This window comes from Pipistrellus hanaki (genome assembly GCF_964339955.1).
Source record: "Pipistrellus hanaki genome assembly, chromosome: 3".
NCBI classification, from domain to species: Eukaryota; Metazoa; Chordata; class Mammalia; order Chiroptera; family Vespertilionidae; genus Pipistrellus; species Pipistrellus hanaki.
Genome location: NC_140505.1, coordinates 86,831,286 through 86,845,138, shown reverse-complemented (window position 1 = coordinate 86,845,138; position 13,853 = coordinate 86,831,286). Strand labels below are relative to the sequence as shown.

Genomic DNA, 13,853 nt, shown 5'->3' with positions numbered 1-13,853 from the left:
CCACTTTTATAATAAATATTTCTCTAACAGAATATTTATTATAAAAGTCCCTGACAGACCCCTTTAAAAAAAAATCGTCACTCAAGGACATACTTAGAGAGAGAAGAAGAGGAACCAGGAGGGAGGGAGAAGAGAGAGAGGGAAGGAGGGAGAGAAGGAGAGAAAGGGAGAGAGAGGGAGAGAGAGAGAGGGAGAGAGAGAGAGAGAAAGAGAGAGAGGGAGAGAGAGAGAGAGAGAGAGAGAGAGAGAGAGAGAGAGAGAGAGAGAGAGAGGGAGGGAGAGAGAGAGAAACATTGAACAGTTGCCTTCCATATGCTTCCCAAATGGGGATGAAACCCACTACCCAGGTACATACATGTCCTGACTGGGAACCTTTTAGTACACAGGAGGATGCTGAACCAACTGAGACACTCCAGCCAAATTTTTTCCCTATCAGATCCTTTTTTGAAGCAACCCATAGAATACTGAATGTAGTAGAATACTTTGTGAATCCTATATAATTCAAGATTTGGTAAATCAGCATCACTAATAATATTACTTCTAGTGTAACCTTTTCCATAAATCGTCTGCAGATATTTCTCATTTCGAAGGACATGAATTCAAGGTGAATTGGTCAAAAATTCTAAATTTTTGTGTATATGAAGTGAAGTTTTAATGTTTTTAAGTTCCTATTATAAAGCACTTTAAGTAGCTAATTTTAAGAATCTCTTCTATAGAGCACAAAAATAATACCTCATTTTTAAGTTGGTACTAAGTCCTTAGGTGCTAACTTCCTTAGGTGATCTTCTGAGTTCATTAAAGAAATCTATAGAACAGGTCAACTATAATTTTTCCTATTATATAGTTTCCTGTAGTTCCTTTTACTGTATAAAGTTACTATATTAGGTATAATAGTTTCATATGAAATCCTTACATATTTGTTTATATTTTGAGCCTTACTAAGTTATAGCAATTCACATACAATTTGAGCAACAAATTTTAAAAGCTTTGCACATTTTCTTTTTACCAGAATTAAATATTTTCTCCACTCAATCCATCAAGAACATGAGTGTTATTAAAGTTTATAAAGTAAGGTAAACTTTAAAACAAATGGCTAATTTATTACTCTCAAATGAATGAAAATTAACATAAAAACATGAGTAATTTTAAGAACAAAAGTAGTTAATAATAAAAATATATGGATGGTATTCATTAAGTATTTTCCCAAGTGTATATGGTTTAAAAAATTCTGATCGATCAAACTTAACTAGCAAAGAGCATTTAAAAATGTGTAAATAGACAAAATGCTCATATGAATACTTCTTAGTAAATAGCAATGAAAAGCAACAGCATTTTTTTTTAATTTTAGAGAGAAAAACATTGATCAGTTGCCCATAGAATCCACAACCTAGGTATGTACCCTGACCAGGAATCAACCCTGTCACCTTTAGGTGCATGGTTCAAGGCTCCAACCAACTGAGCCACACCAGTTAGGGCAAAAGTAACAACATTTTAATTACATTACAAAATACTTTTGGTATTTATTATTTATTATATGATAAAGGACAACTTAGGGTACAGTCCTACTGTAATGTGTTAATTGATAATATTTTTAATGTGGGATAATCTTTCTCAAACTTTATTTGCAACCCACTGGAAGATTGGGGCTTAAATGAGCATATTTTTTAGCAGGATTTATTTTATTTTTACTAAAAGGAATAGAATAGAACAGAATAGAACAGAATAGAATAGAATAGAATAGAACAGAACAGAATAGAATAGAATAGGATTAGTAATGAGATTATTAATAAGACATTTGCTTAATTTAAATACAACCTTTTACATGTGTGTATATGTATATAAAGTATATATGTGTATACATATTTCATATACTTATGTGTATTCACACAATGTACATATGTGTGTATATACAAACAAATAAATATAGACACAAATATAAGTAAAATATATATAAGTCTGGGTACATGATTACCAACAGTACAATAGTTTTCACCTTGGGTCCTGGTCACCAAAGTTTGAAAGACACTGAAAAAGAAGCTGAGTATATTCTTATTTTAGGCTGTATGAGAAGAATTTTGAGTAATAACTATTTGTAGCTGTTTAATCTATTAGAAGTTGAAGGAACGAAAAAACATCCAGCAGGCAATATACTGGGTTTATTCATTGTAGCCTACCTACATGACGCTGAAGGATAAAGCAGAGCATAATATTTACTTATGACATGAGAATTTTTAATGCTAGTGAAAAAAATGACTTAGCAAACAAGAAATGTAATGTTGCCACAGTGGTACTAACCATACTCTATTGCAGCCTTGAGTAATGCTTCAGCATGAGTGGAGCCAAATGCATTACGAACAAATCGTCTCCTTCGACGAAGATCATCTTCCCAGTAATCCAAACGCCAGAAATCATGTAATTGGCTATTAATGGGAAAACAAAGAGAGAATAATATACTATTACTAACAATGTATAACTGAACACTTTTTTCTATAAAATTAAATATTTATTTGATCTCACTAGAAAATTAAGACAATTTTGAGATATTTATAATTTTATTTGTATACATATGTTTATAAATGAACACAACTTAAAATAGTAACATTCTCTGATTTAAGCATTATAATACTCAGCTCTGCTTTCTTTTTAATGTTCTTCCTTCTCCTAAAAAACCCACATTAATCATGGGGAGTTTAGTAATAAATGTAGCATCAAATTACAAGTATTAATGTCAGTTTGCATTCTTTTACAATATTTTTAACAAGGCTTGTAAATCACAGGATAGATCTCACTACAAAGAGTGTGCAATTTAATGACTCTGGTTTCACAGTAGACTGAATTAAGAACTATAAAATACTACTCAATTGGATTTGGTGGAATAAAGTAATGTGGTGAAATATTCATTGAAATAATTCCCTGCTGCCCACAGCAACCTGAGAAAAGTGCAATTTTATCCATTATTAATAATACTGAATTAGGGCTGCAAAAGTTCCAGTATGTGGTAATTGTCTTGGTAAATTATTATTCTAATGCTAAAGAGTTATTGGATGATTTTACAGCTTTCAGCTAATATAAAACATTAACAATCATGGCCATCATTGAGTAACATCGGCTAAACTGTGTTACACTCTAAACCAATATTAAAAATCCATTTGATATGCCAAAAACTACTGAAGTGTGTTCATTGCATATCAATGGAATATTTCAGATATTCCCCCCAATTTAATTTCAATACAAATTGATAATAAATGCACTGCTTGAGAAGCCTGTTTTCCTCTATATAGTATTTGAAATAATTAATTTTTAAAAAACATTTCAGATTTTATAGCTATAAATTTTGTTTTCTATAACTTAATTATAAAGCCATAATGTATGGAATCTATAATAATAAAAGTGTAATATGTTAATTAGACTGGACGTCCTTTCAGATGAAGCTGGGCTGTGAGGGAAGCCAGGGTCCTGGGTGCCAGAGGGAAGCTGGTGTTGCCAGACAGGTGAAGGAAGGCCTACTCTTGCATGAATTTTGTGCATCAGAACTCTAGTATATAAATAACATTAAAATTATAAGCATTTGCAGTATATTTTAATATACTTATTTTTCTAAACATCATCATCATATTACTCAATTTTTGTCAAAATAATGATTACCTGATGAATAATTGTTACAAACAGTATAACTCTGTTATTAAGATAGGATAATTTATATTCTTACAAATACAGACTTATCCTAGTGGTTTAAGGAAAACTATAAATCTTGCTATAAATATTTTCCTTAAGTGTATGTTAAAATTAAGCAAATGAATTCACCGGAAGAAACCAGAAATTTACTATTTTTCTCAAATTCTAGCCATACACTTTTTTCTATTTCTCTCATTAAGTGCAACTGAAAAAAAAATTTGGACTTTATATATAAAACATTAGACATTATATATATATTAAAAAAAAAACATGACTGGACAACAGAAGCAAACTGGCTAAAGACCTTGGAACTTTAAGAAACAACACAATAATAAGTTTTCTGAACAATCTTTTCCTCTCATATATCCTACACCTTGAGGCAAAAAGTTCAGCAACCAGTTAGCCAATTAGTTCAGACTGCCCCCCCCCACCCCCCCAAAAAAAGAAGGCTCCAACAAAAGTCTCTTTCTCTAGCCAAAGGAGCCGGAAAGAGACAGCCTAGGAAGACAGAAAATGTTTAGACAACTTCTGTATTTTTGCCAAACACCACAGGGAAACTGTGACCCCCATCTACTCACACTAACAAAAGATGAATGGGAAGTCTAGATGTGAAGCTCACAAAGGTGTAATAAGATGCCCTAGCATCCTTACTGGGGTGGTATCAAAGAAGACCAAATAGGGATCCAGGACTTTCATTTCTGCTGGCTGGTAACAAGGTGCCCCACCCTCAAGCAACCAGTAGAGGCCACTTAGAAAGCCTGGAATTCCAGCCCCACTGAACAGTAATGAGGCATCTTTCCCTCTCCCCACTGACCAACAACAATAGGGCCACTCCCACTAGTGGACAGCAGGTGAGGCACTGGAACTCCTACCCTGCCAGGCAGTAATGGGGAGCTACCCACTCCCTGGATGTCAATGGAGCGGAAGTGGGAAACATAAATTTCTACTTTCACTTGGCAGTGAAGAGGGAGTGACTCCTACTTCCCATGGACGACGTCAGAGTAAGCCAACTGAAACAGAAGGCTTAAATAAGATAAGATATCTCAGAAAATGTCCAGGTTTCAATCTCAAATTACTTATACAAAGAATGTGGATGATCTCAAATAGAATATAAAAGGTTCATCAATAGATGCCAATGGTGAGATGACAGGAATGTTAGAATTTCCTGTCAAGAATTTTAAACTAGCCATGATAAAAATGCTTCATGAATAAATATGAACTTTCCTGAAACAATGAAAAGAATAGAAAAATAGCAAAACCCCAAAAGTCTCTGCAAACAAACAAACAAACAAACAAACAAACAAACAAAAAAGATGTAAAAGCACTACTAAATAGAATGTTATAAATGACACATACAATAACGAATAAAAAGCTCAGGGGAATGAAATGAACCAAAAAAGAATTAGTTAACTGAAAGACAGAATAATAGAAATTACCCAGTCTGAATAACAGAGAAAATGGACAAAAAAAGAAAAATTGAAGAGAGCATTGCAATATAAATGAATTATAACATCTAACATTTGGCTCACTGGAGTCCTGGAAGGTGATGAGAAAGAGAACAGGGCTAAAATAATACCTAAAAAAAACAATGGCTTGAATGAATACTTCCCAAATTTAAAAAAAAAAAAATTCACCCTCCAAACCATACAGCTACAGATTTAAGAATATGAAAACTCCAAACATAACAGACTCAAAGAAATTCATGCCAATGCACATCATAATTAAACTTCTGAAAACTAAGAAAATAAAAAATCTAAAAAAAAACCCAAAACAAAACAAAACAAAACAATACAAACAAACAAACAAACAAAAAAACCCACAAAAAACAGCCAAAGCACATATCACACTAAAAGCTATGGTGGCCAAAGGAAGTGGCAACATATTCATTATGTGCTGAAAGAAAAGGACTGTCAGCCCAGAATAATACAACCAGTGAAAATATCCTTCAGAAATAAAGTAGAAATGAAGATACTTTCAGATAAAGAAAAAGAAAATATTTGGTACCATTAGGTCTAGATTAAAAGAATGGCTAAAGGCAGACCTATAAACAAAAGGAAAGCAATAAAAGAAGAAACATTGGAACGACAGGTGGAAGAAAGCAAAATATGAATAAATATAATAAGCTTTCATTTTCCTCTTGAGTTTTTTTTTTTTATGTTTTACCGTAGAACCAAAAGGTATAACACTGATGTTCTGAATGTATACAGAGGTAATATTTAAGACAAATATAAATGAAAGAGGCTAAAGGATGTAAGGAAAGGTACACCCACAGACTGAAAGGCTATCTATACTAATAAAAGCCCTCGCACGATGCCTTCACATCATTAGAAGATGGCCGCCCCCACATTATCACAAGATGGCCACCACTAGGTGGCTGGCAGCGGAGGGCAAATTGGGGCAATTGGGCTGGCAAGGGAGTGGTTAGGAGGTGATCAGGCTGGCAAGAAGAATGGTTAGGGACAATCAGGCAGCCAGGCAGGCGAGCGGTTGGAGCCAGCAATCCCGGATTGTAAGAGGAATGTCTGAGGGGTCCCGGCTGAGACATTGGAGAGGGTGCAGGCCCGGCTGAGAAATACTCCCCCAGTGCATGAATTTTGTGCACTATACCTCTGGTGTATAAATATTCACACCAAGTGGGATAAGAAAAGATAACAAATAGCCACATATTGGTTTAAGTTAAATTTAGTTATTAGCTATGTTTTCCACAAGCACATGAAAAGAATTTATGATTTTCAGAACATTTATTTATTTATTTAGATACATTATTTATTTATTTAATAACTAGAGGCCTGGTGCATGGATTCATGCACTGGTGGGGGTCCCTCAGCCTGGCCTGTGGGGATTAAGCCAAAACCGGCTCTCTGACATCACCTGAGGGGCCCCAGATTGAGAGAAGGTTCAGGCCAGGCCAAGGGACCCCAATGGTGCATGATAGGGGCCAGGGAGGGACCTCAGGATGGCTCCACAGTGTGTCTGGCTCTTCTCACCCAATCCCAATGGAGACTGATTATGGGCCGACCAGCTGAGAGGGACTGCGGAAGGTTGGTCGGGTGGGGAGAGACCGAGGGAGGGCTCCAGGGTAAATCTGGCCCATCTTGTCTAGTCCTGATCAGCCGGACCCCAGCAGCAATCTAACCTACCAGTTGGAGAGTCTGCCCCCTGGTGGTCAGTGAGCTTCATAGCAACTGGACAAATGGTTGAACAAATGGTCAGACACTTAACACATTAGGTGAGAAACAAAGATGAAACATCTATCAGCCACCTCCCACATGCCCCCTAAGCCTGCAATCCAGGACACCAGTAATGTAACCTACAATCCCTCAGTGTAGTAGAAGATGCTCAACCAACTGAGCCATAGCAGCCAGGGCTAGTTTTTAGAACTTTAAAAAGGATTAGAGGCTTATGACAAATTCTAGTAGGAAATGCTTATTCCCAATTTACAAAAATGCGTAAGTGAATGCAAAGTTTCATTAATTTATTTTATTTTCCAATAATATTAGTCAGTTGCCATATTCTGGTCCTAGCAAATAAATGCAAAACTTTTTGTGTGCTCTCATTTTCAATGGTGATGACATCATAATCATATTAGACTCCTAAAGTTCTTCTAAATAAGATTAACAAAAATATTTCATATCAAATATAAATAATGGTTTTATAGAAAAGTTTACTTTTATAGATTTGTTATATAAAATCTAGACTTAACAGTGTTTGTGTTGCCTCTTTACCATAATTACTGCCACTGTACAGATTCTAGCATCAACATTGACTAGAGTCATATTAATAAAAGTGACATAATATGTTATATGCATACATTTGAGATCTGAGGAAAAACTAAATTCAGTTGCAGAGAAAATTAATTTACAAATTAACATGTGATTTTACCTAATGAAGATTTAGTAAGAACCTACTGCCTCATGGACAAGTTTAATAAGCACTGACAATAAAGTCTTAAACTAATATGTGCAAATTTGTTTTTAATTTTTATTTATTGGCTTTAGAGAGAGGAAGGAAGAGAGAGAAAATGAGAGAGATAGATTTGTTGTTCCATTTATTTATTGGTTGATTGGAGATTGAATCTGCAACGTTGTCATATCAGAACAAAGCTCTAACCAACTGAGCTACAGGGGAGCTAAGGGTTACATTTCTTGATTTCACTCTTCTGAATATTTTAAGTATAGTTTTACAAGAATTATGGGGAGAACATAATTCTTGTAAAATATCCCTCTTGAAATCCCTTCATTTTCCACATTTCCAAAATTCTGTATATATACACTATGCACTTAAAATTCTTATTTATCAATATACTCCTGTATAAAACTTTTAGTATATGTACATATATCATCCTATGTAATAAAAGCATCTAATCAAAGCCTAATATGCAAATTGACCAAACTGAGGAATGACCGGTGGAACGACCAGTCGCTATGATGCACACTGACCACCAGGGGGCATATGCTTAATGCAGGAGCTTCCCACAGGCCAGCCAAGGTGGTACGGGGTGGGTGTTGAGTGGGCAGCATCAGGCTGGCCAAGATGGGTGCCAGTGAGATCTCACCGATAGCCCCGCTGGTCCTCCACAAATCAGCCCAGATTGCTGGCCAGGCCTACGGACCCTACCCATGCACAAATTTCGTGCATCAGGCCTCTAGTATTCTTATAAGCAAAGACTAGTATTAAATTGATATGGAGCTAAATATTAAAACAGGGTAAATCTGTAGAATTTATAATGAATTTCTGCATTTTTAAATTATCCTCATTATTCAAAATGTCTTTCTAAATTATGCCTCTCCATTTTTTTAACACTCTTTTTAACACCTATGTTAACTGGCATACAATTGCAGTTTCAAATTCTGCAATATTACTGCATACACAAAACTCAGTAATGAAGAAAAAGTTAGACACACTGTTTCACTAAATCTGTGGTTGGAAAACTACGGCTCTCGAGCCACATGCGGCTCTTTGGCCCCTTAAGTGTGGCTCTTCCACAAAATACCACGGCGTGGGCGAGTCTATTTTGAAGAAGTGGCATTAGAAGAAGTTTAAATTTAATAAATTTGGCTCTCAAAAGAAATTTCAATCGTACTACTGATATTTGGCTCCATTGACTAATGAGTTTGCACTAAGTTATTATTTCTAGAAACCTTCAAGCTACACATAAAGCTTTATTATGGTAGATGACAAATAATTTAAGGCTTTTTAGATAAGTTTTAGGGATGAAACCATTGCTCCTACTCTATGCTATAATATATAGCAACAATATTAACAAAATAGCAATATGAACATTGATAATATGGGATATAAAAATGTAGAGATAATATTGTTTGAAATTCTTCAAAGATATAAAATCTAAGATTTTAAAAGTGATACTTCTTTGCTAGTTTGATAAAAAGCGAAGTAATTTTCTAAAGATATGCTTAGGATACCTAGCAGCACATTAATAAGTTCCAAAATAGCACTGCCTTCCCACAGCAGTCCCCCACTTCACAAGAACCAATTTTTCTGAACTTCAGTCCTTCTGAAAGGTTAGCAGTTAGTGCCTTAGTTCCTTAACTCTGCAGGCATAGATTCCCCAGTTGTTTGTTTAAGCTAGTATTTTAGCAAACATTGAAATTCCATTAGTTGCTAGTCTGGGAAAGGATAAAAAAATCTACTTTATAGAATGTAGTGTGTTTCATTTCTTTGTGTCTGAAAATGGATAAAAGTCTCAAAAACAAAACAAAACAAAACACATACACATACACACAAAAAAACATACAAGAGCACTGTTAAGGACCTTATTTTACCTTTGAGGTATCAGGAAAGAGCCAAAATACATTAACCCTGAGTGCCAACTGTATTGATTCAGAAAAAAAAATATTAGCACTAAATAGGTCTGAAGGCGGCTAACTTCCTGGGTATTTATTTCACTAGGACTATTTTACTGCAACTAGTAAAATAAGAACATGTGACTCAGAAGTCATAAATAAATGGATTTATCTTATACACCAATAAGTTTAAAAAATCAAAATATAAGTTAATATTAAAAAGCCATATTAGGAAAATTATCGTATAAATGTAAATTCTAAAACAAAGAATATATATCAAAGGGTATTGAGGGCTACTTATTGGTCCTTCTTTCAGAAAACAAACACACATATACATATGCAGGAACTCTACAAAAGACATAAGCCATAGATAAAATAAGAAGACAGGTTATTTACTAGGAAAAATTGTAGCCTTAGTCACAAAAACTACTAAAGCAAATGAAATGAGACAGAATAATAATATTAGTGGTATATTTAGCTAGCAGGCTAGCCAGTTAGCAGATAAAGAACCACTTTATCTTTGCTGTTTTCTTTTTCAGAATCCAATAAACTGGCATTATATTCCTTGTAAATGGTTCCATTATAAGGATTCTGTAACAACAGCCTAATCTCTTGATAATTATAATAAATGCTTATAATCAAAGTAGGAACAATTTAAAATAGGAAGGAGAAAAGGCTGTTTTTCATCAGTCGTAGTTCTGTGACCTTTGAAGTATTCAGCTACATTACAGCTTTCCTTCCAATCCTGTTCAAATAAATATTTAAGAAAATATCAGATCAATGATAATTTAGATTGAGGCATTTTAGCATTCTTAGTTTCAGAATCTTAAATTGTGTTAATAAGAATAAAGGAGCATCTTTATTTAGAGTATAACATTTTTGCTTAGAGTATAAGTTTCTAGAATCAATTTATAAATTATTTGGTTAGAGATGTAATATTTCCCTCAAAGAAAAAAAGCAATAATTGTTTTAGAAAACTATAATGGTGAGCTAGCTATTCACAATCCCTATGGCTTTAAAAACATATTATTTTCCTAGAAGACAACACATCTCAACACTGAAGTTAGAACTATATTTACTTGAGTAAATCATGATTTTCAGAGATCACATAAGTAACTGAGGCTGATAAAGTTACAGGAAATGACTATATGTGATCAGAATGGCTTTCATCTGCATTTTGTTAGGCCAAGCATTGATTTCACTTTCCAACTGTGAACAGCAAAGGCCAGCTGTGGTCAGAGTGGGAGCAAACTGTGAACCAGGGTTACACTAGAGGGAAAATTGCTTGGGGAAAAAAGCAATGCTTTTTAATAAGTTATAGCAAAAAGCCTATGCTTTCTAAATGTTTGGAGAAATACTAGTATGTAGGGGCTTTCACAAGCTGTCAAAGTGATGGATCTAATTTCTGACAAAATGAAACCTTTGTGCTCGGTTGTGGGAATAAACAGAATTATGAGGAGAAAATAAACAAAGAAAAGGAAAATATAAAATATATTGCCTTTCAGGCAGAAAAAAATACATTTTTAATTTGTATTCCCAGAAGTGCAAAGAGGAAATTTTTGACAGCACACTGAAAAGCAAGATTCCCTTCGTGAAACCTTTCAAATTTATTTAACTAAGCACAATCATTTGAAAATGACCTTCATCCAAACCCTTCACAGCAGTATTAAAATGATCTAAAATGACTGCCAGATATTCTTTAAATAACATTACTTAACTAAAAGTCATTACCCAGGGGCAATATTAAAGTACTGGCAAGTAAATATAGATCTATTTTCAGCAAAATATAACATAGGCTTAAAAGAAATACTGGTAACACATTAAACATTTTTGTCAGAAAGCTAACAAATAATACGAACTATCTCAGTTTTTCAGAATTGGTAGGGAATGTATGGTTTTCACATTCAAGATAACTTATTTGCTCTTAAAGGAGGTAAGAACCATAGGAAAAAAATCTAAACAATAAAAATGTTGTTTAATACTCTTTAAAAATGTTATCTACTGTACAGAGAAGTGTTTCCTAAACATATTTCAACTAAATTTTTATATTTTCCAATTGTCATACATTTTAGAAAAAAAGATTTTTTATTTAATGGTTCTTCCAATAGTCAAAATAAGTATATAAAATTTGTCATCTCTACTTATTTTTTTAATTTACCTTCAACATAAGATCAAAGGCTACCTAATAGACCAGAATTTGAGGGAAAAGCATATGTCACAAATAATCAATAGGATATTTAAAAGTGTATATTTGTAGATGATAAAAATTTTACAAATCCCATAGTTTCATAATGCATTTCTGTTTCAGTTAGCAAAATTGGACATACTCTGGGGGGAGATTTTCCTGTATTGAAAGCATGATTAGTTCAGTAAATCATGGTTTTCAGATAAAGGTGATTACTGTATCTCCTTGATGGGAAAAGGAGAAGGGTATAGGAGGTTCATTTCACCACAAAGCAATTATGCTGAGCCAGAAAGTTATCATTTATCATTGCTGAAAGATGACACTCACTGTTAGCCAAGGGAAACTGCTACTCAAATGCTTCTTCTAGATCAATAAACCATGGCGTTTTTTTCCTTAGCAAAAAGTAATTATACAACAGAAACTTCACAATCAATACTGTCTCAGGCTAACTTAAAGTCAGCTATAAAAGTGTGGAAGTATGACACTGTCAGCTGTCATTGAAGTATACCCCATTAAATCCAAATTAAGCCTGTTTTTCCGTGCTGTTAATAAAATCTTTCCTAGTGTTATTTCCAGTCATCAATACTGGTTCCTTAGAAATAAAGTGCTGTCAGGTTCTGTTTGTTTTTTTCTTACTAATACATACCCAGTTACCACATAACAACATAGGAGAGTTGCCATTAATTCATTAATTAGGCCATTAGTATTTTTCAAGAAAAAAAAAAAAAGGGAAAAATATGGGGGGGAGATATTCACGAGGAAAAAACAATCACTTTCCCCACTCAGTGAAAACTAAAGTACTTCTGGAAGCACATTTTCTAATTTTCCAGTTGAGGTTCTGACCTATAAACTTCTGATCCACAAACAGAACAATTTAAAATTTTAGAATGTACAACTGAAATTTTCTCAAAAAAAAATATTAATCCTTGTAGTTAGGGAAATAGATCATAGATGATTGTACATATGTTTATTATATATACTTACATAAAATTAGGTGTTACAATCATTTGAAAATCTATCCAAATGTCAATTTGACAACTGCTTTCAGTAAGACAGAGCTTAGTCTTATAAACCAATCTAATATATCAGAAAAGGTTAAAGGGCATGGAAAAAATCACTCCCTCAATGAAAAAAAAAATTGACATCCAATTTTCAAGCTGATTTATCAGTGGAAAGCTAACATTGATAGGTTGCCATTAGTGGAGAGTAAGAAAGCTGTTACAAAAATCTCTCATTTTGACTTAGCTACATTAATCAATATAAACCTATACTGTTTCAAATTTTAAAACATTGATCCTCTGCTATAAGCTCAATGTAGCCACATTTATCCACCGTCATAAAAGAAACACAGACCTTAATATATTTTTAAACAAAGGTCCAAAAAATAAAATAATGAAGTAAAATTCAGGTTTTATTGATTTGTTGCTTAATCATTATTACCAGAAATTGATGAATCCAATTGATGACAAAATTGACTTAAATTTTTTATATTTTAGGAACTATTACTTTTCACTTTGTTATCAATTTAACTAGTCCAGCAACATCTAGGCTTCTCAGTTACATAGCTCTTGAATCAGAGTATCCTAGAGTTATTTTACTCTGTTATTCAAAATATTTATAATTAGAAAAACTATAGAGTAAATTTTGATTTAATATATAAAATACTTTTAATTGTTAATCATTATCTGAAAGTGATAGCAGAGAATGACCAAAAACATTGTGAAAGAATTAAAAATTGTGTAGTTAATACATTTCAGGGTAAAAAAAAATTCTTAATTTACAACTGTATGGATAAAAATTCTGCTAATAAAATAGAAATTCTGCTAAAAGTCATCCATTGTATTCTGGGAAACTCAAAGTAAAAAAAGTAAAAATCAATATGCTTTATATTTGTTTTTACATTATTGGTATTTTATTATGAGTACTATTAAGAATCTAGAAGAAATGCTATTCTAGAACAACCCTGCCTTTAAAAAATTTTCCAAAATGACATCAGTTAAGTCTAAGTTACATATTTTACAAATATATTTCTTTTATATTTTGAAATATTATATAATTTCTACTATATTTTAAAAAATACATATTTCTAGTAAAACTTGTCATATTAATGTAATTACTTATGCAAACATAAATATTCAAATATATTTACTGTGGATCTCTATAAAAAGTTATATAAAACAAGAAAGTGG

General features: G+C 33.1%; 1 protein-coding gene across 4 annotated transcripts in view; it reads right to left on the bottom strand.

The window, feature by feature from the left end:
- The window catches only part of NBEA (neurobeachin), a 796,980-nt gene that overhangs the window by 318,171 nt on the left and 464,956 nt on the right, over nucleotides 1-13,853 (bottom strand). For all 4 annotated transcript variants that reach the window (XM_084879290.1, XM_084879291.1, XM_084879292.1 and 1 more), the window contains one exon: nucleotides 2,296-2,420. In XM_084879290.1, the coding sequence (XP_084735416.1) occupies nucleotides 2,296-2,420 (125 nt within the window). The remainder of the gene's footprint in view (nucleotides 1-2,295; nucleotides 2,421-13,853) is intronic.